The 22,272-nt window shown below is 38.3% G+C and overlaps 3 protein-coding genes across 3 annotated transcripts; 1 reads left to right on the plus strand and 2 right to left on the minus strand.

Annotated features, from left to right (window-relative positions):
- Window positions 1-265: 265 nt before the first annotated feature.
- On the minus strand, window positions 266-17,140 carry LOC145454656 (E3 ubiquitin-protein ligase HACE1-like). The gene is made up of 22 exons (XM_080332645.1): window positions 16,894-17,140; window positions 16,608-16,662; window positions 16,453-16,542; window positions 15,680-15,784; window positions 13,857-13,947; window positions 12,791-12,907; window positions 12,318-12,497; window positions 11,389-11,493; window positions 10,776-10,898; window positions 10,128-10,191; window positions 9,966-10,052; window positions 9,754-9,883; window positions 9,373-9,463; window positions 8,786-8,959; window positions 8,620-8,727; window positions 7,893-8,041; window positions 6,880-7,061; window positions 6,079-6,173; window positions 4,510-4,615; window positions 4,324-4,448; window positions 2,227-2,423; window positions 266-969 (listed from the first exon to the last, which is right to left on the minus strand). Exons 1-22 carry the CDS (start codon window positions 17,123-17,125, stop codon window positions 867-869), a joined length of 2,709 nt encoding a protein of 902 aa, XP_080188771.1. The 5' UTR covers window positions 17,126-17,140; the 3' UTR covers window positions 266-866.
- A 1,024-nt stretch (window positions 17,141-18,164) lies between these two features.
- LOC145454658 (pleckstrin homology domain-containing family A member 8-like) lies at window positions 18,165-20,330 on the plus strand. Its single transcript, XM_080332647.1, has one exon. It carries the CDS (start codon window positions 18,350-18,352, stop codon window positions 19,949-19,951), a length of 1,602 nt encoding a protein of 533 aa, XP_080188773.1. The 5' UTR covers window positions 18,165-18,349; the 3' UTR covers window positions 19,952-20,330.
- Window positions 20,331-20,653: 323 nt separating this feature from the next.
- LOC145454661 (translation machinery-associated protein 7-like) lies at window positions 20,654-21,911 on the minus strand. The gene is made up of 3 exons (XM_080332649.1): window positions 21,753-21,911; window positions 21,545-21,688; window positions 20,654-20,820 (listed from the first exon to the last, which is right to left on the minus strand). The coding sequence occupies exons 1-3, from the start codon at window positions 21,766-21,768 to the stop codon at window positions 20,786-20,788; spliced, it is 195 nt and encodes a 64-aa protein (XP_080188775.1). The 5' UTR covers window positions 21,769-21,911; the 3' UTR covers window positions 20,654-20,785.
- Window positions 21,912-22,272: the final 361 nt, after the last annotated feature.

Raw genomic sequence — 22,272 nt, forward strand, 5'->3', positions numbered from 1 at the left:
GCTTTTACGGGTATTTCGGGAGCTGAACCGGAAAATTGACATTTCTTTTTTTTTAGTCAACCGAGCAAAATGTGGTCAAAATGCAACTTTTTTCAAAAATCAATGCAACTTTCCACAGATTTAACTGCAACAAAAACTTGCCCTAGTGATAACTTTAAGATTCTTTGAAGTTACAATGAAATGCCTGTCTTGAGTCATTTGACTTGGTCAAGTCAAGTCGAGTCATTACAACCCTGGCAGAAACCAGAAAATAAGAACTCATCCCTGATATTGCATATCCACACATTCCTGTATTTTATGCGAATAACGAAAACCAGCGTACACAGCTAACCAGTGAATACTTGAAAAGACAGATATTGAAATGAGACTAATATATAGCAATACAAATTAAAACTACACATCGGTATGACAGGAATAAAATCTCGCCAAGACACGTTCCATGTAAAGTGCAAAAGGTAGATTAGAATCAGAAATAGGAACATTTACAGTGTAAAAAAGTAGGATTTCAAATAAAATTCCCGAATTTGTTTGTCACAAAAATCACTGCCAATGTACATCTGAAAATATAACGTATTGAATCGAACGAGTGCAAAAAAAATCTTTACAATGAGTTATTTTAAAGTTTGAACAGATGCGAATTGCTAATCAGTACCAGAAGCATCGAATAATTGTAACGTAATAAACGCATTGGTATTTTGTTCTGATATGTAGACAGTGGCCACGCACGAATTCAATTCAAACACAGAGTCAATATGAATATATATGTAGCTTAATTCCGACAGCTCTAATATTGCATGTAATGAAATCGGTAAATACCGTTCTTGTAAACGAAACCAATTCCCTTTACTCACAGCTATATTCGCAGTTCACGTTTTAGCGTAGCCCTGGCTACCACAACGTATGGCAATCTTCAATTTCTGGTCCAGACACTCGTAGGATGGATAATCCGGTATCTTCAACATGTTTATGCTGAAAAATAATGGGACTATTAGCATCGAAATTCTGAACCACAGTGGACATTAGGGCTCTTCTAAAAAGGCTTTTTTTCTCAAATCGTACTGGCTACTTGATAAAATTGTTAGGTTACCTAATTTAAGCCTACACACCAAATTTGGTTCCATTCCAACCAGTAGCCGCATTGCTACAGGAGAAGAAAGTTTCTATTTATTATATAAAAAGAAATAACAAATAATTTGAAACTTTTCTGTTCACCCCACGATGGTGATAGGTTGTCTATAGAAACGATGTTCACCAAATTTGGTTCAATTCCAACCAGTGGAAGCGGAGTTGTTGCCGTCAAAAAATTTGGATTACAAATAAAATAGTATTTACGGTGGGCACCACTATAATAAATAATTAAAGAATTGGTGATTGGTCAATGGTTTCTATAGACAACGTACCGCGATATCCCAACTGAAGCAAGACTGTGTGGGCATTGCATGGTTCTTATATCAAGAAGCGCATGATTCAAAATTGTGATGTAGACAACATTGTCTGAATGAAGCAACAAGGTTTGTCACCAGCAGTGTACGCACAACTTCGGTGTTGTCAGCCAACAACTGCTGCTGTTGAACGTTCTTTTTCCATTCTTGGCGAGCTACTTAGTAAGGACAGACACTTTCTACCCGAGAATGTAGGACAGTATCTTTCGCTGTACTACAATTTTTTTTAATTATTTCTACCATAATGCGTACTACTGCTAAAATGAAGTTATTTTTCAGGCCAAACTACTTCGTAGGGACAGACAGTTCCAACCAGAAACGGGAAAATACCTAATTTGCATACGTTAGGTCAAATTTGGTCAAAATTGAGATTTTTAAGGTCAAAAAATGTCAAAAATTTGATACTTTTTGGTCAAAATCTTTTGTTTTTAGGTAAAAAAAATCGCCCTAATTATGACTTTAAGCCATTCTATATCACTCGAGCAGAGTTGAAAAAAGTCGTTTGAACCGGATTGAACTGAAAACTGAACAGTGAACCTAATGCCTTGGACTCGGACTCAAGACTCAAGTTAAATGCATTTCAAAATGCATGGTATCAGCATCGGTTTATTAACAATTCCATCATTTTAAAACCCCACCAGACTGCGGCACAATGAAAAGATAGGGAGGTGTCAAAACAACTTGCAGTAGTCTTTGAAATCAGACACCCACCAGGCCCTAGGCAATGTAAGTAACAAGCACGTGCCCTAGAAGGTACAAGGGAAAAAGCACACCGTCAACATACCAGGTGCTAGCAGTCGGTAATTCATCGTCATCACGGTAAGGAAGATAGGTTATCACAAAATTCGCTTTGCCCCCGACGGTGTGTAACTGAGAGAATCCGCGATGCGGAACGCGCGAACATCCCGTCGAAAATTGCAGCAACATAATCTTGCCGCCATTGCTCATGCCTTGCACACATTGCCAGAACCACTTGATCACCTGCAAAGCAAGACAGAGTTAGTTAACTAGATATTTCTAGTTCCATACCTAGACTGATTAAAGAAAAATGTCCGTAAACTAATTCTAATCTAATTTGTTATGGTTTTCCTGAAAATCCTAGAGCTATATAGTGCGAAGCGAGACAGAATTTTTGTTGTCCTTGTATTTTTTTCGAATTTCCTAGTTTTCAGTAATTTGGTAATTCTCATTCTAATCTAACTTGGAATGAAACGTGTAGCTATAATTCTAATTCTAATCAAGCTTGAAAAAGGCATGAATTGTTAGTTGTCAGCTCAAATCAGCAATGGAGTCAACGCTCATAAAAATCTGCCAACATACCGTAATTTTCCACGTATAATGCGCAAAATTTTACCGATTTTTTGCCCTAAAATAGGGTAAATGGGTACAGCAAGCCTTGAAAAAAAATCCCTCGATCAAAAACTTGAAATCACACCTTTCTTCATGTTTGTTTAAATCGCGCATCCCCTCTAGCCATTGCGCCCGGTAATTCGTATTATAGAGTGTAACGCGCTGCCAAATAGAGAAGCGTGTTGCCAATTAACGAAAAGCGTGTTTCTAATTAACGAGAGTCGTCTGCAAAGCACGCGATCTCTTGCTGAGTTGGTTTGCCGTTTGTACGCGAGTGAAATTAGGTCGCTGATTGCTACAAGCGTGCGCGGCAAACCTTGTTGATTCATCGCGTCAACGACTGGCCTTAACAATCGCATACACATTACACAAGAGGCCATGTGCGCAAGATATAATCCCTTGCGTAATCAGTCGCATCTCCAACAGGACTGGTGCGCACGACATAACCGTTGGCCTGAGCAATCGCGTCTGTAATTGTAATAGGCCACGTGCGCAAGATGTCGTGTGTCGCTAGCCTGAACTATCGCGTCGCCGACCTCAAAGGCTTTGGTTACTATCTAATCTCGTTTAGAGACAATGCCAGTAATTGTATTATGATTAGCGATCACTATGTCACGATTGTTCGACAGTGCCATTGCAAAACAGAACAACATCGAATACTAAACCGCACCTATTCATGTACTCATGTACTGCGAATGCACGGTGCGTACTATACATGGGTACAGGCTTTTTCCCAGAATATACACGCCATTTTAAGGGTGCGTATTATACATGGGGGCGCACTGTATTCGGAAAATTACGGTAACTTGCGCCAACAGAATGAGTTTCTGCTTCTGTGCATCTACATTTACTCTCTATCATTCGAATTACATGCATGTGACGTCATATACGGTTGTTGTTCCTTTCCATTCTCTACAAGTTGCTGACGATTACCAGGGTTGTAACCGAGTCACGAGGTTCCGAGTCACAAGTCAATTTCCCTTCTACAGTTTTGACTCGAGTCAAGTCGAGTCGTTTTCAATTCACCACCGAGTCAAGTCAGCGAGCAGAGGGTTGAGTCCGAGTCATGTTATTATGACTCCAGTCCGAGTCCAAATCATTGTGTTGAATGCTCAGTTTCCAGTTAAATTCTTGCGAAATCTACTTTTTATAACTCTGTTTGGTGGTATCGAATGATTCGCATTGATTTTCCTCATTTTCAACAGTTTCTGGCCGCAATTTCAAGTACCAGTACCGATAGACGAAATCCCAATAGCGTGGTGACTTTACTATTCTTCGAAATTACAATGAAATGGCGGTCTTGGCTGTCTGAGTCTCGAGTCATGCGCAATGACTCGAGTCCAAGTCGAGTCAATACGCAGATTGACTCGAGTCAAGACGAGTCATTTTCTCAAAAAATCATGACTTGATCAAAAAACCATGACTTGAGTCATTACAACCCAGACGATTACCCCTGACGAGTGTCCGCCGAAATAATTTGCGTTTATTTCAATACGAATATACTATTCAATCGTATATGGGAGGGAATTACCTCGCTGTCCTCTGTGTAACCTCCCGAATACTTGGTGTGCGATCTCCAGTCATCGGAGTCGATCTCTGACAAGCCAGACAGGAGCAATTCCAGTTCCTCCTCGGTAAAGATTTGAATGAGAGACTCTGCAAAAAATTCATCAGAAATAAGCATAGATATTTTATCAGTTTCTGGCTGCGCGCTTACGCGGTATAAAAGCGTTGAAGCCTTGTCGAAAGGCGTCGATCTGCGGTTGAATGGCGCGGGTCATTCTGAGTTCCGTCACAAGCTGGACGTATTCAGCTTTATTCTCCTGAGAATAAGACTTTGCGTCAGGATAAAAGCACTGGGTTGTAATTACTCGAGTCATGACTCAACTCGAGTCACAATTTTTTTGGTGACTCGACTTGACTCGAGTCATTTTTTCGAGTGCGTAAAATGACTCGACTCGAAAAATTTTTTGTATTGACTCGAACTGTAATCGAGTCATTGTGCATGACTCGAACCAAGTCATATGACTCGAGACTGGGACGGCCCAGACAAACATATCATTGTAACTTCCGAGAATAGTGAAGTCACCGCATGATTGGTATTTCGTTGCAGTCCTGATACTTGGAAAATAGGGCCAGAAACGGTTAGGACTGAGGAAAATTACGATAATATGAATGTAAGCCATTCTATATCACTCTGGCAGAGTTGAAAAAAAAGTGGGTTAAACTCAAAACTGAACAGCGAACCCAATGACTTAAGACTCGGACTTGTCTCGGTTGTGAATTGAAAATGACTCGGTTTGACTCGAGTCAAACTATAAAAGTGAGATTGACTCGTGACTCGGAACCTTGCGACTTGCTTACGACCCTGTAAAAGCATCACCAACTAATACGACTCAATTAGCGTCTTCCAGAACATGCAAAAACTGTTTGGAGCAGTAAATAAATGGTTTTAAAAGGTAGTCACTAAACTTATATGTACCGATGGCCAAAATCAAAAGATTTAAATTATAAGTAGGGCGATTATTTTTTTACCTAAAAACGAAAAAAAAAAATTTGACAAAATGTCGTGCTCAAGTATTTGACAATATTTTGACCTAACGCGACAATTTTGATAAAATTTTGATGAAATATTCGCCCTAATCACTAGAAGCAGGTGATAATACTACAGGGAGATGTGCAAAAGTACAATGTGCATTTAAATTTTTGGCTGAGATCAACCTTGGAAAATTGGATAATTTTATTTAGACTAATGAGAACAAAATGAGTAATGACAGTAATCTAATTCTAATCTGATTTGAGAAACGTTTCTATTATTTTAATTCTAATCTAATTCCCTGTTTTCCTGAAATTGCTACAGGTGAACTGTATAGTGTGAAACGAGCCAAGCTTTGCGTAGAAACATTTGTCATTCTTGTGCTTATGACAACAAACTGAACTTGATTAGCATTGAATTTCTTTCCACTTCAAAATTTAATTCAATTTCCAAAATTTTCCGAATCCATTATTTCAAATTTAATCAGGAAAAAAATGTGTGGCAATAATCCTAATTTATTCCCATTTATAATAACTGTGATACTAGGGTCGTCACCATTTGTCATTGCTACAATTTACTCACGAGATGTGATAACAAAGTATCTATTGCATTTAGATACCGGTATGCGTTAAGATAGTATCTTGGATTAAAAAAAAGTTGAACAAGTAATTGCAATAATGCACTCTGGTAAACAGATAAAGAAATTAATCATGGACCATCCTAAACAAAAATTGTAAACATCATTATCACCTCATTAACCAGTATATCCGAGCCTCCGGGCTTCAATTCAATTTCTTGCATCGACCCAAACACGTCGGTTTCCACAGTGAAAGTCAGATCCAAGCCTGTGTTTAAAAGTAGCGTATGACAATGCGACATCAGCAGCTAACTATTAGAGCCGTGACCAACCTACAGCATTTTTATATAGTGTTATGCAAAAGGTATGATCGAAAAAATATGAAACAATCTTCAATGTGATGTAGAACTAAGAAATTACATTATATTCGTTTTAGTCGGTATTAAATGTACAATTGGGTTGTTCTGAAATAACTTTTGGAAGAACGGTACATAACAATTTTTGCTCACTCCCAACCGATAGAAAGTAATTGCAGTTGGCAAAGTTTGGATTCGCAAAAATAGCCTGACGGCTGGTAATCCCAGAATTATTAATGAAAAACTTTGCCTCTACGGGTTGGAATTGCGTCAAATTTGTACTGCATCGTTTTTGTAGACAACTCAACAATTTCATGATGTTGCAGAAAAACTTGAAAAAATTGTTCATAATAAATTCAAAATTTTTAAACTCCCGTGCGTTCACATTTACCGTTTGGAATCGAGTCAATCGGGTGTGCAGCATTTTTTAGGCGACCTCACAATTTAATCGGTAAATTCCCGGAATCTTTTTTAACAATCCTAGTGTACATATTTGAACTTTCTACACCATTCATACAGTTACGACTTCATAACGGATTAGGATAAGGCACTCAATTTTGCGGGGCCATTATCGCAGCCATTGACTTCATCATTTGCCCATGCCTACAAACACTGTACCTAATTCAGAGATGTCGTTGTCCAATATCCACTGCAGATTCTTGGCATACTCCGGGTCGATGGAAGCCACGTCTGTGTAATCGACGGGTATCCCCAGTATGTGTTTGTAGAACGATCGAGTGAAGTAAACGTTCACCAATTGCTTGTGATAAAGCGCCAGCCCTAGGATGCGTCCCGCAAAACTAAAGACAGCAGATAGAATATTGGCAGTGTCTTCAAAAGGAGTGTTGAGATGACGAGAGTCACAGCGTTCTGAATGACTTGAAATGCAAATTAGCAGAAAGATGGAGAAACAATGCTTTAAGCTGTCTAAAATACCAATGCTTAACAATTTCTGCTCACTTAAAACCGGTAGAAGCGAAGTTATTGCAGTTGAAAATTTTGGATTTGTACAAATAGCTTGTAAGGTGGGTAATCCCAGAATTATTAATGAAAAACTCAAATAACTTTGCTTCTACTGATTGAAATTGCGTCAAATTTGTTTCACGTCAATTTGGTAGACTAGTCGACTATTTCATGGGGTTGACAGTGTAATTTGAAAAAAAAATTTATCATTTTTTTTATAATAAATTCAAAATTTTCAAAATCCAGCACGTTCACCACATCTACCAGTTGGAATCGAGCCAAATTTGGTGTGAAATAGACCTGAATCAGAAATTACTTGACTTGGCTTGAGTCGCTGTTCTGTTCACATCAAATCATAACTCAATCTCGCGAATATGAGAATCAGAGAATGGCAAATGTTTTGGCATCAAGCATGCAGTATACTCATGAAAACCCAAAATTAGACCAAAATTCAAATTAGAGCATGAGCATTAGAATACTGGTATTTCACAGTAACTAAAATGATCTAGTAGTCCAAGTCGGGCTGGAAGCCCAAGGCTCTCAGGATAAACTACACAGCACAAGACCAATTGAATAAACACGAAACACATTGAATAAACACATTGAACACAACACATTGAACACAACACATTGAATAAACACAACACATCGAATAAACACATACTCACCAGAAATAATTGAGATGGTCGGGATTGATGGCGGAATTACTGTTCGGTTGAAAAGTACAACCGTCATCGGATTGAGTAAAGAGCGCGTACTCCGGGTTGCAGATTTCGTTTGAGAGCACGTCGAACCATTCACGCAGTACTCCGGCACCCTGTGCAATCAGGTTATGTGGAAATTCAAACTAACACTTGACCACAATTATAATTTAATTGATTAATTCAACTTGCTTCACATGTACTTAATATTTTGTGAAGTAGTGACACAATATTTCTTCTTGTACTATAATTAAACGTCCCTTTTCACCAAGAGTGATAAAATTAATGCAACGAGAATGACCTTTTTTTAGTCAACACAACAGTATTTCCTGTAAAGATTCTCAAATGACCCGCTTTTTTTTGACGGACATTAAAAATTTTGTAATTTCTAAAAAGTGTCCTCTTTTACAGGTCTCAGAATATGGTGACCTTACCCGAGCTAATCTCACAATCAGTCTTGTGAACACTACTGAATTTTCAAAATGGACGACTAGAACTAAAACTCGACTTGACTCGAGTCAAATCTATGAAAGTGAGATTGACTTGCGACTTGGAGCTTTGTGACTTGGTTACAACCCTGCTAGAACTACTCGCTTTTCAAAATGACCAACCAGAACTAGAACCGCTCAATTTGCAAAAATGCGCAACTAAAACTAGAACCAGTCATCCAACAAGTTTGTACAAGTCTGCTCACCATGCCCTCTTCGTCTTTGAACAGAACGCTGATGTAAAATTTCAGAGAGTCGGGAGACTCTTTCTCCATCGCGTCGCAGCTGTCTTCAAACACGTGATCACGTCGTACCTGAAATTGTGGGATTCATTTTTAATCGGACAAAGACACAACAATACGCCCCCCGTACCATAATGGGATTAGATAATCTCGTATTCATGCGAATTCTCTGTTCCGCTTCCTTCACTCTTTTCGAATGCAGATTCTCGTAGAACCAGTCGTGCCTCTCATTGAACGATCTTCCCTTGATCACGTTTAAGAAATGGGCCATGATGTCGGCGCAGTTCAGCAGAAAGCTGAAATGCTGTCAAAAGATAGCGGCAACGTATATTTTCAAGTCCGTCACGCAACAATTGGAACCACCTCGGCAAAATATTTGTAATAATTACAAACACAGTACTATATTGAGTAATAAATTCGTGTTGAAAGAAACCAAAATAATTTCGGCTGACCCTCGTCGGGGTCATTGTCAACAACTAGTGGAGAATTATTATTTCACGAATTATTATCTACTTAAATGCCGTCAAACCAGGTCAAGTTTTTATAATATTCATTACCTCCGCATAAAAGTTGCTATACATTGAATAATATACTCATATTAAAATGTACACAGATATTTTCGGCCGTCAGGGGTAATCGCCGGCAACAAGTGGCCAATACAAAAAAAAACTCTGTACGTCCGAGAGTCTCTCCGAAAGTTGATATAATTATATTCACCTTGAAAATAATTTGGCTGTCTTTCTCAATCAGATAATTGATGACATACCGCCGGTGTTGGATGAATTCTTTGAAGCGAGCTGGTGTTGATCTGGAGAAACCACCGGATTTGAGAAAAAGCACATGTCACATACATCCGAGATTATTAACGCCTTAGTTGGATGATGTATCCATATTGAATAAACTCGAATATTTTCGGCTGAGAGTCAATCGTCAACAACTTGTATGGAATTGAAAAAAATTTTCGGCCTATATCAACAGCCATATTCACCTGTCAACGAGTCAAAACTATAAAAGTGAGATTGTCTCTTGACCTTGTGACTTGGTTACTACCCTGCTAGCAATAATCATAATCCGACTAATGAAATGGTGTTGGCTTACGTTTTGGTTTCATTGAGACATTGCATGCAGAGATAAAATCCTTCGATTATCGCGCAGATACGGTCGTGTGTGACGGCCAACACATTTCTGGAATCGGATGCTACATTTTCTACTGCATTTTGATCGCTCTCTTAAAAAGAAAAAAGCGAAACGTCACTTGCTCTGCTTGCTCAAAAGACTAGAATCAGTGTGACTAAAATTTCGCCCAATACCTCCTGAATTATTTTCTTTAATCTCATCTTCCAGAAACACCATCCACTCCTCCAGCGATTTCCACAGTATCTCCAGCGGTTGGAATACTGAGCAAGAAACGAGAAAGATATATCGCATCTGGCGTACGGCAAAACAACACACTACTCTTCCAGTCTTCTCACCTGCGGCATCACCGCCTTCATACAAAACAGTTAAAATCTCCACGGCAGATTTGAAATTGGCGACCTGTGCCAAGTCAAAGGTTACATTCATGGAGTCATTGATGACTCGCACTAAGATATGACAAAGTCTGTGAGCGCCACTCGCAGAAATCTGCACATTACGCATAAAGCACTGACGTCAACTTGATATAAGGTGTTCTTTATTTTCAACAAGGAAACTAATGAACATGAGGATCATAACAAGTAACAATCATAATGAAACAGGTTAACTTGAGGGTGATTCTGTGTTACTTGAATGGAAGAAATTCATACCATATTACTATTTTTTCAAATCCAATAACTTCGCTTCTATTTCATGGGATAGCCAGTAATATTTGATTTCTTTTCAATTTTTTTTATAGTACAGGTATATCTAAAACTTGTTACTCTTATAGCAACATTTCTGATACCTAGGCATACTGGCAAACTCTTATACTAACCATGATGGGAACACTAGTGTGGAAAACCCCGCTTCAGAATATAGAAATGTCCAGTCCGTATACATTATAGGGCGAAAATTTAAATACAGATTCAATGTGGGGCCTTACGCATCACAGACTAAAGACTGGCAAAGTCAGATCATCGCCATACATAGTTCAACATACGTACCTGGATATCGTAGTCACTTGAAACACTCAACAGTTGAAAACCGCTATTTGCAGAGAATTCGGCGAGAGAGTTCAAAATTGTCAATTTGTTGGTGACATAGAGATGACGGAAACAGCTCATGACCTAAACAGAGAATTTGGACTATCGATTATTGACTCAAGTATTTGCCTTATGATATGTTTTTGGTCAACGAATTCACAAATATGACGCCCATTAGAGAAAGCGTGTAGTGACGCACCTCAACTCAGTTGAGTTACTCCAGTATATTTCCGTTGGCAATGCTACTCACGTGGTGCAGTTGTGCTATTTCTACAGTTTCTGAACCCACACATCTTAATACTACTACATAACGTAGCCATCATATAATCACCATATACCGTAGTAAGCAATTGCACCGACTTACAGTGCTATCTCTGATGGGACCAATATTGGTCGGGCAGGTATCTTCCTAAATTGCATATTAAGACTGTATAATAGTTATTCCGAAACTCATACAAGCCTCTCGCTTATCAAAAGAAGCAATTAAACTTGCTTTGGCCTCATTTCCACATCACTACTTCATTCTCGAGTATTATCGCATTAGAAATTCCTGAAAATATTATTGGAAACTTACCGCGTCATAATGTTGCCGCAATAACTTTGTACTGGCGGGCACCAACGTGTTGTAGAGTCTCGGAAAATGATTAAGAAGCGACTGTAATACAGCCCCGTATCCTCCCTAAGAGAATAAATATTCTCAAATAAGTAGCAAATAATTCATACGGCTAAATTCAGCCTTCGAGATTTTCAACCATTGGAAACAGGTGCCAGTGGTATAAAGATTACAATATAAAATTTCCAATTCAACAAAACCTCTAAAAACAGCGGTTTTTAACCTTTACTAACCTGACAAAACCCTTGCGCTAAATTCGGCTCACCCCAAATTTGGGTCTAGTGTAGTTGCGAGTTTTGAAAAGTGAGTAGTTCAAGTTCTAGTTAAACTTGCGGGTTTTTAAAGGTCATTAGTTCGAGTTCGAGTTCTAATTGTGAGTTTTAAAAAGTAAGTAATTCTCTAGTTGCAAGTTTTGGATGTGACTAGTTCCAGTTTTAATGCTAGTTTTAGTTTCGAATTTTAAAAAGTGAGTAGTTGTAGTTGCAAGTTTTTAATGTAACTAACTAGTCCTAGTTCTGGTAATAATTGTGAGTTTTAAAAAGTGAATAGTTCTAGTTCTAGTTGCGGGTTTTTAGAGGTCGTTAGTTCTGGTTCTAGTTCTAATTGTGAGTTTTAAAAAGTAAGTAGTTCTCTAGTTGCAAGTTTTTAATGTGACTGGTTCTAGTTCTAGTTTTGGTTCCGAATTTTAAAAAGTGAATAGATCTAGCTGCAAGAATTGAATATGAATAGTTCTAGGTCTGAGTTTTAAAAAGTGAGCAGTTCGAGTTCTAGTTGCGCACTACAAAAATCCAGTAGTTTGCACAAGTCTGCACACATACACGTGAATGGCATGAAGAAAACTATACATTGCAATCTCGCAAAGAGTACGCCATACAGCCAATCTGACTTACCGATAAGCAAAGAGTCATAGGCGTACCACCTTCTTTGTTAGGAAGGTGATGAGCTCCATATTCCAACAGCGGTGGAATTATGTCTCTTTGACCATGTCTACAGGCAAAGTGAAGGGCGGTATACCCGGCGTGGGTCACCTTGTTAACGTCAGCGCCACGCTCCAGAAGAACTTGAACAGTCTGATAAAAGAGAGGAGGAATTGAAGATATGAACAGATCACTGCAGAGACTGCAGATGCAGTATCAAATAGGTTGGATAATCTTCAGCCTGTGGCATTTATCGCACGATCTTCATCCAGGAAAAGAGCCAAGTCTGGATAGATGACTCGAGTCTACCATTGAATATGCTATTCATATTGAAATAAACCAGATGTACAGATATCTGCCAATCTCGTGCTTATGAGAATAAGGTGTTTCTGATATGAACGGAACGAAAGTTTTTTACGAATTCAGACACCGCTGCATCCGCTTACCTTTTTATGACCATTTTTGGACGCGACATGTAGAGGCGTCTGGCCTTGGTAATCTTCCAACTCCAGGTCCGTGACATGAGACAAAAGATCTATCAGGATTTCAGCACGGCCATTCACCTTCAGAAAATAATAGGCTGCTTCACGGCTCATATACGAATGGTCCCAAAATGAGGCTTTCGATTCACACAAAATACCAACAGAAAACAAGCAACGATTTTGACAAAATCGTTTTGTAAAAAAGAAATTGTGTTTACATTACACTTATTGATATTGAACAGAATAAATATACCGCAATTTGAAGATTTCAAGTGAAAATCATGGCAAGCATACTGTCCACACGAGGGAGAGAAAAACCTATATAACAGACTTGAACTACAGTACTAGATAATTCAAATTGCCAAATTAGACTAATTATAGTGAAATGTCGGTAATCTGATTCTAATCTAATTCGTGAAATGTTTCTATGTTCTGATTTCAATTATAAGGGGGGAGACTACCCCTCGAATTGAAAAATCAGTGAACCGCCTATAACTTAAAAAGAGCACTCTATTTGATATAAGGTGTTTTGGTGGACATTCTAATTTTGATAAAAATTTGGTGCTATATGGTCGACGTTTTTTTGATTTTCATCAAATTTTGTGATTTATCAGACTAATTTCTCGGAAAAATTTCTCAATCTAATTTCAGGGTTTCCTGAAAATGCTACAGGAGAACTGTATAGTGCGAAACGAGCCAAGCTTGACATTCTCATGCTATAGAATATGCTATAAGAATGAACTCTAATTTGCTATGAACTGAACTTGAATTTTGTTGTACGTTTTTTTACTTCAAAATATTATTCAATTTTCTAGTTTTTGCAAAATCGGTTTATTCTAATTTGAATCTAATTTGGAAAAGAACTGTTTAGTTATAATTCTAATTCCAGCTTTATTTGGAAAAAGTGGGTATTTTGTAGTTTTCCAACTCTACACCATTTGTTTATTGTACACATTGTACATTCACATAAGCACCATCATAGAATGATTTCCATATAGTCAAGTTACTTTATCGATGCCATGAAACTTACAGCTAACCAATGCATGGTCGACAATCCCTCATTATTTCTGATTGTTGGATCTGCTTTGTATTCCAGCAATTTCTGCACACACCTTCGTTTTCTGAAAAAAAGGTATTCGATCGACTCAATAATGGATGAATTCCGATGGATATGAATCAAAAACAGCAAGATAAGGCGGCACAATGTTAAACTTAGCAATTTTTTCTAGCAGTCGGTTGCTGTATAAGTGTATAGTGTATATACTATATCTATAAATAGCTTGATATGTATGTCTCGGGCCTATTCTCATTCATTATAACGAATCTTTCATAATCATCTGACTAAATCTTTCAAGCCGATTTTAAGCAGCTTACCGCTGCAGTATAATATCCGATACCGATTAAATTTGATTAAATTCTAGTACCTCACAATTTCATTTAATGTATTGACCAGCATTGATACTTATTACACAAAACTGCGCATAATGATTTGAGTACCGTACTTGAATCTTGATCGCGAGTATTAATTAATTTGAGTACAGTAGTGAAAGAAAACGCGTTATTGGCTGTCACTTGTCAAGTTGTTGAATGGCAGCCTGCTGATAAAGATACTGCGACTGTAATAGGTAGAATTGTCATCATCGCGAAATAAAACTCGTGTATAATCAGCAATGTACGGCGAAGAAACGCATTATAGAATATTGATATCGCTCTGCAATGGTGGGTGCATAATTCGTCGATTGTTTAGTGAAGCCATTACCGGAGACAATCGACATGGCAGGAATGGTGAGCAGTTTTTATAGATAACTAGTTATGAGTTATCCGTAATAATTTGTTCCGATTTGTTAAATCATAAGATTAGAACTAATTTTATGCGCTGTGATCAGCCGGTTTCCTTAATCATGGGTTGTTAAATCATGATGAACGCGATAATCGAATTTATTGATCATCCAACTTTATGATCTCCGCCCTTATCAATAAAATACCTAGTCTCCATTCGATTTTCCACTGTGAAAGCCTAGAAACCTCATATAGTCGTATCGTTAGTGGAAATGACATATATGCGAAGACGTGATCAAACCACAGCATTATCACAAAGCGCAATGAAATGGGTCTAATAATACAAAATTATCTTTAAAATGACGTATAACCGGCATTTTGTGGTCACATAAAGGGTAAATATTTGAACTTTCTATATCTTACATACCGTTGTAGCATGATAATGAGTGACCAAGTGACCAAGTCACAAGGTTCCGAGTCGCAAGTCACTCTCACTTTTACAGTTTTGCCTCGAGTCAAGTCGAGTCATTTTCAATTCACCACCGAGTCAAGTTCGAGTCCAAGTCAGCTAGTAGAGGGTCGAGTCAGAGTCATAGTCATAGTGTTTTGACTCGAGTCCGAGTTCAAGTCAATATGTTCACCGTTCATGATCAGTTTTCAGCTCAACCCAGTTCAACCCACTTTTTCAACTCTGTTCAAGTGATATAGAATGGCTCGCATTCATAATAACGTGATTTTTCTTAGTTATGACAGTTTTTGACCCTATTTTCAAGTATCACGTGTGATAAACGAAATACCAATAATGTGGCAACTTTACTATTCTTCGAAGTTACAATGAAATGTCTGCCTGGCCGTCCTAGTCATATGACTTAGTTCGAGTCATGCACGATGATATGAGTCAAGTCGTCAAGTCATTACAACCCTGAACACTTGACTTGAAGTCTCAGCATCACTCAGGTACTAGATTATTCCCAGCCGTACTCATTACAAATTCATTTCCCTCATTAGCTGCAGTAATGCCTCTATGCAGTGAGTAGATAAGTTATAAAGGACAAATATCATATGTACACCAACCCATTTCTTGCAGCCAAATGAAGAGCGGTACATCCCGATATATCTTGATAATTTGGATCTGATCCGTGTTTGAGCAAGACGGACAGACACTCTGCAGACCCCACACTGAATACATAGATGGAGGTTACGGTGTGAGGTGAACAGTAGCAAAATACTTGGTGTCTTCAAGTACCGTTAATCACATATGTTTGGCTTACTTGCTAACGAAATATTCGGGTTTACTTCAATATGAATTTATTAATCAATTGTATATTGAAGTTCTGTACCTCAAAGCGTCACTCTAAAAAGAATTACTTTCTGCACTTTGAATTTTGAAAAGTAAAAATAGTTTTGGGACAAATTGGCAACACTTTTATTATGGTTGTTCAGAATTGACAGACTTTTAAAAATTCAGGGTTCTCAGTCGCGCAATCAAAATAATATCTATAGGAAGGTTTTGTATCACCCTAAACAAGTGGTTCTCAAACTGGGGGGGAGCGCCCTACAATTGAATAGTCATATATTCATATTGAAATAAACCCGAATATTTTCCGCTGACACTCATCATTGGTAATTTTAACCTTAACTAGTAGAGAACTGGCAAGAACATTGTATGTCAACAATCGTAACACAAAATATGACGTCACCAGCATGAAATGTTTGCCTTGGAGTCAAATTTTATCAAAATACACCAGCCAAGGATGTGTCAACAAAAAAAAGTTCAAAAACCATCTAAAAAATAGTAGGCTACATTGAATGCTGATAAAAATAAAAATGAATACAATATCACATACTTTGCAGCGATCTGCAATAAAATCCTCTCGACTCTCCCAAACGCATAGTTGACATCAAAATTTGAATTCCCCAAAAGGTCTGCTACGGATCTGAAGGCAAGATCAGTTTATAAAAACTACAAAAAATATATATCCAAATTTATATATCTTCTCACCGGTGTTGATTTCCGAATACAAATGACATCAGGTACCGCGCGGCAGCTTCATTTCCTGTTTTGTAAGAATGAGTGTGGTAGTATATTTCAAGATTTCACGTAGGCCTGATGCAGGACTGGCTGCATCTATTTTGTCAATGCTTGTTACTACACAAGTATAATAGCTAAATATTTCGTGGTAGGGTCGAGAAATTTGCCGACATTGATACTAACCAATTATATAGTTGTCGACATTAACAGAATAGATACACCACACGCATGCACCCATGTACTATGAAGCACCTACCTTCTGGCAGCTGTATGGTGCGTGCGCTCCTCAAAGACCTAGCGAGCTTGTATAAATGATCCATGTAAACCGAATATAAGTTACCACTTATCACAGTACGTAGACCAGTGCAGAAAATAGGACGTACAACGGACAGATTAATTTTAAATGTGGGCGAATTCCACCCACGACTTCCTCTATCCTGGTTCCTGATTGACGTGTGTTGAGGTTTAGTTATTGTTTTGTTACACATGACTAGTCAAGCCTTTACGTATTAATGAATTACCATATTTATGCAATAAGATTTACAGATATTATTCAGGTTGGAAGTGCAAAATTATTATAGTTCATAGTATAGTTTGTGACATGTTTTTATATAGCTTAGTTCATCCGATACTCGGAGACTTCAACTTGGTGAAGAAGAGAATGTCGTACGAGTCACGGTTGATGGCTTCTTTTTTAAGAAAAACATAATCTGGTGGAGAAGTCACGTAGACAGTTTGGTATCTATTCTTTCTATTGTAGATTCTTGACAGTTCTTGGGAGTGAATATCCTTTTAATAGATTCAAAATTCAGCAATTGCAATATCAATGCAAATCTAAAAGAAAGGAAGTGATTTTGGCGAAGTCAATCAATAACACTCACAACTTGGCCTGCAGTCAGACAATAGATAGATTGTGTATAGGCCGAAAGCGGCGCCTATGTCTTTTGTTTCAAATGTAACGGCGGCCAAAGAAACAATAGAGTTGGGAAACCACGCGACATCTGCCATTGTGTAGGCGTAACAGTTTTTGCGACGTAGCGGTTCTGTATTAGTTGCATTAGTGCATTTCATAAATTTTATCTAGTTCTGTTGGGCTGTATTTTCATCAGGCTTCAGAACCACATCAGGATTGCCGTTTATTGATAAGGTGGGAAAACAGAAAATCGATTGGTATAATTTATCAATCAAACACCCACCTTCAATCAAAACCTCATGCCATGAGCTGTGAACTCTGTATATAATTGGCACGTTGAGACTGCTGAGACATGCAGAAAATTGCATGGGGATTCTGTCTTTTTGGATTTATTTCTGAGCCATAACCAGAAAGAGATCAGTAAGGAATTGAACTGAATAAGCAATAAGGCCGCGTATTCGATATATTTGAAACACCAAAAACGGCAATCGCAGATGTCAGTTAACCTTAATGCAAAAATTTTGGTGGTGCAGATGTGATATCACTTATCACAGGTTTCTTTCAACTTATTCATGAATTTTTGTTGTCCTTTCTGACACTAGATTAGCCGGGAAGTGATGGCATATACAAAGATATCCTTATTATCGAACTTTATGTAGGCCTATGTTTATGTTGCATAATGTCAATAGAAATTTTGTAATATCGTTTCTTATAGTACCATTTCTTATAATGCATATATTTCAGCCTTGAAATTACAGTAATAACACTCCTTAATCCTTAGAAAGCATTCGGATGAATCATGTCAAGGCAAGGTCTGTATGACCACAACGGAATCCTATTCAAATGGACAAATTACTGGACAGGCTGGCAATCTCGCTGGTTCGTTTTGAGAGACGGGATCCTAGCTTACTACAACTCCTACGAAGAAATCAGCCAAGGCTGCAAATCCTCGGTCAATGTATCCGCTGTTGACATGCAAGTTGTGTCTGCCGATAGTGTGCGTTTTAATCTGTTATTACAAGACGGACAGTTGTGGTACCTAAAAGCAAATACTTCTGCAGATAGACAAAAATGGTTGATTGCTCTTGGCACTGCGAAAGCACGGAAATCCACTGATTCTTCGAGGGATGAAATCTTCAGAAAAATGTCTGAATTACGCTTGTACCATGATGCCTTGTCTGCCCATGTTAAAGATTTAAAAGCTGCATCTTCTCAAGAAGAAAGTATTGACGCTGCAAAGATAGAAGAGATATCAAACATGCTCTCAATTACATGCGACACATTCCTATCGACTTTGAATAACTGTATGAAGATAGCAGATGGCAGCTTTCTACCAATGCACACGCGTCGCAGAATGATTTCAGAAGAAACGCCTGTAGTGCTACCGCAGAGCGATTTGCGTTACACCAGATCACAATCAGCCGATAGCTCAATATTGCGTCCTAAGAGATCTGCCGTCAGCCCTCCTCCTTTAAGAGAAATACAACCTAGTGATTCAGCGCCAATGAAATCCGCTGAAATCAGGAATAATATCAAATCTTTGAGCCTTAATAAGCTTAAAATATCGACCACTTCAATACCTTCTTCAACCACACAGAAACAAATTGATAGAGGCGCAATACCTTCCGAAAGTGAGACTTTCGAATCTTATGGTGACAACGTTCATAACGATAATGATACCAAAGAATCTGAAGTTTGCGATGATACAAGCGAATCACCGAACCTTGATACCGACGGCACAGTTCAAACAGAACCGGACTACCTTACTTTCTTCACATCTATGCTACACAGTTTTACAGATATCGAGATGGATAAGGACGGTGAAATACCTAGCATTTCGTTTTTAGACGCTTGCGAAGATTTACTACCGTTTTTTGACAAGATTGGATCAACTGCTTTTGCCCCAGTGAAGATGGACTTGCAAGGAAACATTAAGAAGGTGCGCACGAAAGTTTTAACCAACCCTGCCCAGTTCAACACCATTCAAAACGTAGTGAGGCACGAGATGGATACCAAGACGACGAAAATCAGAAACTCGGCCACCGATGCAATACTATGGTTGAAAAGAGCTTTGCGTTTGATCGAAGTGTTCCTTACGAAGCTCATCGACGGAAACCATTACGACAGCACAACTGCTTTGAATCTAGCGTACGCAGAAACGTTACGGCGATATCACAGTTGGGTCGTGCGCGGTATATTTGCTGTCGCCGCGAGAGCCACACCGAATTCTGCGGATTTCTTCAAAGTATTAGGCTCTCGGCCTGACACTTCTAATCACTCTCTACCTTCGAGGATCCTAGCTAGGGATATTGACAATTATGTGACGGCTATCGACGTGGTTTTGACCGTGCTGGATAGTTTTTACAGCCAGCACCGATTGGATGATGATAATTTAGTTTGAATGACGATCGGTATATGTACAACGGTACTCGATATATAGCCTACAAGATACTAACTCTTGTATTGATGGATACACTAACTCTGTATTTCTATTGGCATTTCTACCTATTGCGGTTTTACCATTATTACCACCTACAGTCATTTTAAAGTCTCAAGCCTTGCAAAAGACAGAGGCCCGGGTAAGGCCATTCTTAATATACATATAGTACTATGCAGTTATTGTTGGTGTCTTATTGTGCGTCCGGAATAAATTATTTTATCATTTTCACTGTAGTTAAAGTTAGCCCAATCACACGTTTACACTAATACGTAGCATTTATTTTCTTAATTATCATTAGTGCGCTTTTGGCGATCGGTCAATAAAGGTCATTGTCATGGTGGTTTGTGATGTTATACGGTTTGTTGGATTGTGACTATATCGAACGTGGGCAGCATTAGACATTCCGCAAATGTATATCACGAGTCCGCTCAGCTAGAAGACTTTCAGCTCCTCCATATGAGTTTACAATTACTGAATATCCAATTAAAAAGAAATATAACAAATAAGTTCATATCAAATCGTAGTTGTTATGTGAGCCTGTGCAGTTCTGTAGCATTTTTCGAAAAACTCTTAGTGCATGGAAACATTTCAAGTCTGCACTCAATGCATTAACGTTGCAGTGCTCGTACCTAAGGTACAAGGTGCTCCAATACTGACAACCACTCACTAAAAAGGTTCTGGTTTTATTCTCCAACACCGAACAATATGATTAGTCAACAACAACTCCTTATTGGCACTGCACAGAAATGATAGCAGCTTTGCTTGCGGTGACAACACTCTGTATCTTGGACGTCTTCATTTCTTTCCAGATTTCTTGATTCCACCTTGAGCTGGAACAAAATGGACAATTCTATAATGAACATCATTTGGCCCTACTGCCATAGGAGTTGATCAATATCCATGTTCAGATTTCATAAATCAAGTAAATAGAACAGACTTCTAATTAGCAATCATTACAAATCCATGCACGACGATCAAAATCCATGTTCAGATTCAGAGAAACATACTGTTGTTTTCAAGTTCTAACATCAACAATCATTCAAAACCAAATGTGTGTAGCAGGTTAAATTCACACTAGGTAGCAGTCTCATTTTGGCTGCACTTTACACTGTAACACTGTGTACACAGAAAATCTACTTACAATAAATCACAAGAAAAATTTCAAGTACCGTACATGAAATGTCACGTCATGTAGATTTACGAAATAATTTTGGGCCTTCTTTCATCAAGCTACAGGCCCTGGTACAGTGAAATTGTGCATCACCCGTTAAGATCCTATTAACTGCTGAAGGATGCTATGAAAAGCAGTGAACCCTTTACAATTGGCTAGCAACAGAACAGACATAGGCCACCACAGGTACAAGAATTGAATGACAATTGAATTGTTGCGACGATGATGCACAATCGAAAAACATAAGAGCTTCATTGAGGTACTGAACTTTAATATACAATTAAATACCATATCTATATCGAAATAAACCCGAATGTTTCAACACTCGTCAGGAGTCACCGTCTAGTATAATTTCAATATGCAGATCTATATATATAACTTACATAGGGGTCCCTTTCCTGCGGCTTTTGCTTTCAACTCCTGAAGCTTCTTTGCCTCTTCCTTTTGCTTCTGTTTAAAAGCGACGTCATCATCGTCCAACTCCCGTTGATCTTTCTTCGGTTGCTTCAAAGGCTTCTTCTTTCCTCCTGATGATCGAAAATTATGTTACTCCGCAAAATTCGGACCACAGGGGAAACGGAGACAACTCACCTTGTCTTCCAGACATTTTTGCGATTCTCAAGGTAGATCTATGTGGTTATGTAAGGACTGGTCAGGAAAATAAATCAAACTGTTATACCATAGTCTGACAACTAGAACATTCCCAGCTTTCTCAAATTAGATTAAAACTAGAATTATAATAGTTTTTTTCCAAATTAGACTAGAATTATTACCACAATTACAGCTAAACCGTTGAGAATGGCAAATGCTCTGCACAGCGAGCTTGGCCCGTTTCGCATTTCCAGGAAAACCAAAAATGCGAGCAAAGAAACATTTCACAAATTGGATTGCCCGCATTGCGATCAGTTCACACATTGTCCAAACAATGAAAGCGACGCCTAGAATAGTAACAATTCAAATCTGTCATTTATTTTTAGACACCGCATTCGAATACTTGTGAAGAAAGGAATTATTTTAAATAATTCAAATCCCCTACGCTGTCTGAAACAACTCCACTAGAGACATATAAGTTGATATGGCTGAATAATCTTCCGAATAACTTCTATATCCA

This window comes from Botryllus schlosseri, chromosome 13 (assembly GCF_051294905.1).
Source record: "Botryllus schlosseri isolate E-star chromosome 13, Bs_hap1, whole genome shotgun sequence".
NCBI lineage: Eukaryota > Metazoa > Chordata > Ascidiacea > Stolidobranchia > Styelidae > Botryllus > Botryllus schlosseri.